Source organism: Triticum dicoccoides, chromosome 2A (genome assembly GCF_002162155.2).
Source record: "Triticum dicoccoides isolate Atlit2015 ecotype Zavitan chromosome 2A, WEW_v2.0, whole genome shotgun sequence".
Classification (NCBI taxonomy): Eukaryota; Viridiplantae; Streptophyta; class Magnoliopsida; order Poales; family Poaceae; genus Triticum; species Triticum dicoccoides.
Window position 1 is genome coordinate 711,265,352 of NC_041382.1, and position 4,378 is coordinate 711,269,729.

At 47.9% G+C, this 4,378-nt stretch overlaps 1 protein-coding gene across 1 annotated transcript; it reads right to left on the reverse strand.

Annotated features, from left to right (window-relative positions):
* Positions 1–701: 701 nt before the first annotated feature.
* Positions 702–2,097, reverse strand: LOC119356491. Its single transcript, XM_037623448.1, has one exon. It carries the CDS (start codon positions 1,965–1,967, stop codon positions 933–935), a length of 1,035 nt encoding a protein of 344 aa, XP_037479345.1. The 5' UTR covers positions 1,968–2,097; the 3' UTR covers positions 702–932.
* Between the last annotated feature and the right edge of the window lie 2,281 nt (positions 2,098–4,378).

Consider the following 4,378-nt stretch of genomic DNA (forward strand, 5'->3'; position numbering starts at 1 on the left):
GAGCCCTAAACCATCACGTCCCCAGAGATCCCCATGTGTGGTAGTAGTACGAGTAGAATACGTCAAAATGGTTTCAAATCAAATCAGCACCATGCCATATTGCCATCCATCCATATATATATAAGTCAAAACAGTTTTGCTAAAGTACATCTAAATGTGCCATAAGTATTGCACATCTAAGTCATATCATTAATTCACACATTGAGATTCGTGTGAATATTTTCTTTCTCTTTTCATTTTTTTCTTTATGCTTGATTTACTTATTTAGATGTGCAATAACTAAAGCATATTTAGATGTGCCTTAGACACACCCATATATATATTGTTTTTAAAAACTCCAAATGCAGGCTCGTCAGTCGCACACATGTGTCCTCTACAAGTAGTGTACACATACAACAAATTTAAGAGGCTTTTGAATTGTAGCGCCACAGGTGGGAGGGTGAGGGTGGGGGCAGCAGAGCACAGATCACGGACCCAGTTCTCCTTTCCTGCCACCAGCGGCAGGGCAGTCACTGCACCCTATCTATTCTATTGTACTGTCGGGGACAGCCAGATAAATTTCAAAACTTTGATGTCCCGTTGCTCCAACTGTTGCGATTTGACGCCACATCCCGATTTCCAAATTTAAAAAGTACTCCCCATCCTCATCCGATTTCACAGTGATCTTCTTCTCTTTTTTCTTTGAAAAGTTCACAGTGATCTTCAGCTTGAAGCAAAGTGTTCTTCTGTTCATGAGTAATCTTTTTTACATCGACACGACACTCTGATGGCAGTTCAGATTCGCATGAGGTCTCTGAAATTTGAGAGATCTGGTTCTAGACAACAGGAGCGGCGGTGTATATTACAAAAAACTGAAAAAACAAGATGGGAAATACAGAGAAGAATCCGCGACAGGAAGAATCTCATGCGTTATGTTCCAGCATGGCCACCACCTAATCCTGCGGATCTCTCAGCATCATCGCCAGCTTCTCCGGCCTGCTCCTCCGGCCGCCGCCCGCGGCGTCGGCCTTCTTCTCCTTGGCCGGCGAAGCTGGGAAGAACAGGTGCCCGAACCCGAACACGTTGATCACCGGATCCACGCGCACATTGGTCGAGTACGACCGCTCCATGCCCCTCGGCCTCGGCCGCCGCAGGCCGCCGATGCCCGCCGCGGCGGGCGTGCTCGAGCACCGCTCCAGGCCCCGGAACACCACGCGCCCGGACGCGCTGACGCGCGGGCTCTCGGCGGCTATCGCGGGGCGCCATGGCCGCGCGGGGCCGTGCGGGTGCCACGGCGGGCGGGAGTTCCTGCCGGAGTCCGAGGAGGAGGCCGAGGACGACGAGGAGGCCCGGGTCAGGAGCGGGTGCGCGCACGCCTGCTGCTGCTGGCGCTGCTTCGGGGCAGCGGCCGCGGCGGCGCCGTTCCTGCAGTCGCCGGCGTTCTTCTTGGACATGAGGTGGAGGAGGCTCGCCACCGGCGCGGAGCGCGTCCGCAGGGGCGGGCGCGACGGCGGCGGCGGGCGGCGCGCGTTCCTGCCGGAGTCGCACGAGGAGGCCGAGGAGGAGGAGGAGGAGTCGCGCGAGAGGAGCGGCCGCGAATGCGCCTCCCGACGCCCCAGAGACGCTTCCGCGCGACCCTTGGCCTCGCCGGCTTTGGGCTTCTTTGTCACGAGGAGGAGGAGATCACGCCACCGCCGCCCAGCGCACCGCGGCGCGCGGGGAGAGACGGGCTCCGAGGGAGGCTCCTCCTCCACGCACGGCGGAGCCGAGCAGGCTGAGGCGGGATTCAGCAGTGGGAGGAGAGGCACGAGCTTCCCATCCGAGAAGAGCTCGTCAGCGGCGGAGAGCGCGGCCACCGCCGCGGGGATGCGGAACTCGAAGTCGCCATCGTCGTCTTCAGCGCCCGCCGGAGGCGCCGGCAAGGGCGCGATGGACGCGTGGAACGAGAAGAGATCCGGCGAGGTCACTGCGGCGACGGCGGCGGCCATTAGAGGCGTCGGTGGAGCATTAACGCCGGAGGTGGTTGCCGTCGGTGGTCTGTCTGCGGGGGCGGGGGAGGAGGGAGGGAGTTGTTTAACTTCGTCGTCGCCGTGTCAACGAACGGTTCGTATATAAGCGGGTCGTTTATGGGTTACCGGGTCTGGAACGAAGGCGGCTCTGGGCCCGGGAAGAGGGTATACGAGGCAACCGATGCACAGTGCGTGTGCCGACGTCGGCTGATGTCTTGGCGATATGGGAGTGGTTGACCAAAACCTTTTCTTTTTTCGCGGGTCACCAAAACCAGTTTGTACTCACTGTTTTATTTTTATTTTGAAAACAACTATAGTTGTACCTTGCACCATAGAGTTGTGCAACCGTGCAGGCCTCGCCCTCTTCTTTTTAAAAAAAGAAGAAGAAGAAGATGGAAATTATGTGCCTCATAGAGACATCTAAAGGTGATATTTTTAATGATAAATATTCAATGTTTATATATTTTGTATTTAATATTCATATGTGATATCACTATAGTAGTATGAAAAAGATTCATATGTGGTATTTTATATATTAATGTCATGTTTTGGTCTACATTACTAAGTGTTTCTATGAAAAAGATTCATAAGTATTGTGCGACAATAAGCTTTATTTGGAAATCATTTACCACATGAATCTTTGTTATACTAGCATATATTGTATGTGCCAATACTGAAAATTATATTATACACAACCAAAATGGAAGATATAGATAGCATTAATTGGCAGCATTATATCTTTTCTTATTTGCCGTTGTTTTGTTGTACTAGCAATATGATTTGTTTTCTTATTTTAAAATTATAAATGTCCATATTACTCCTACAACATCATAGACATCATCTTACCTCCCAATATGTAATGGTAATATTGCCATTGGATTATAGAAAATGAACTACTCATATGTTATACCTTATGGACCTTGGCCCACTAAATCTGTATCTCACCGAGTTAAAATTTTGAAATCTAGTTGCATGGCTAGCCAAGTAGAAGAATCACCAATAAAATCTAATCATCTAAACTATGCTTAGTTTGCCTCACACGTGCTCTCAATGTAAACGAAATACATATATACGAGAGAGCCTATGCAGAACACAAAAAACACACAATTTGACTTGAGACAATCCACAAAGCATTTGATCATGATTAAATTTGTAAGCCCACTTGGATAGTTCCTCTATGGTGACCCATCCCGACAATTGTGTGCACATCCGTCCGGAAGAGCAGACCACGGAAACTGCATCCCTTGAGAACCTGTACCGGCTGAGGCATGATAAGATTTCTGGGAGCGTCTTGGCGCACCTGCTCGCTTAATTACGACTGCATCCTCGACATCTGTCCACCTGCTTTGACTACTTTTGAACGACGGACGACCAACTCGACTTCACCACCATTGCTGAAGACGTGTTGCACCGGAGTTTTTCGTAAACTTGTAGTATGTACTGAACCTCTATCTGTTGACATGTGCATTTGGTCCTTATACATATATGCTAAATGTCCCTAGTCTCTAGTTTGCCGTACCCGATTTGCAATGTCTATAATCGATGCTAATCTTGATTAAGCTTAAATAAAGCTGCCTAATTTCCTAACACCATATATGCTTAGTAGCCTGTAAAGAACCCGAAGAAAATTGAGCGTGTTGAAAAAGGGGTTCTTCTCCATATTTGCAAAAAGTAAAACTCTTATATTTATATGGCTTGGGACGTTTTACGGGAGTGAGCATGTGATGTGATCGAGTGGCAGAGCATGCAAAGGCAAACATTCTCTATCTCGCCTGATTAGACACGTACCATGCACGAGATTTGGTCGGCCGGGCGAGATCGACCTCGTTCCTTCAAAAGATGCGTGGCATCCAATGGCGAATTCACTGTAATGAGCTCGTGCACGTATTAATTGTTAGTTTACCCTTTTCAGTATACGTACATGCACGAATTGTAAAGATCGCCTACGGAGTTGAACAAATCTAGTACGTACGTACGTATCACGGCCGGGAGAAGATGGTAGCATTGATACACGCTGACACATTCACCGAAGAAGTTCTTTCAGCGAAGCTTTCGTGTACGCACGATGCAGTCGTGTCGCCGTAGAGCGTTAAAGACGCGCAGGATTTGTTTTTTGAACACATAAAGATGCGCAGGTTTTCCTCTGCACGCACTACGGGTGTGTGCCGTTGGTTGAGGGTTTATATTTTCTTTTTACGTTTTTCTTCCCTTTTCTTTTTATTTTTTTCCTTTTGCATTTTAATTCATGAACATTTGAAATACGCGAGTCAATTTTTTAAAATTTTCTAATATTTGTTAAATTCATGCATATATGTAAAGTTCACCGATAGTTTTAAAGTTTGTGAACATTTAAAAAAAATTTGAAGTTTATTTCAAATTTGTGAATGTTT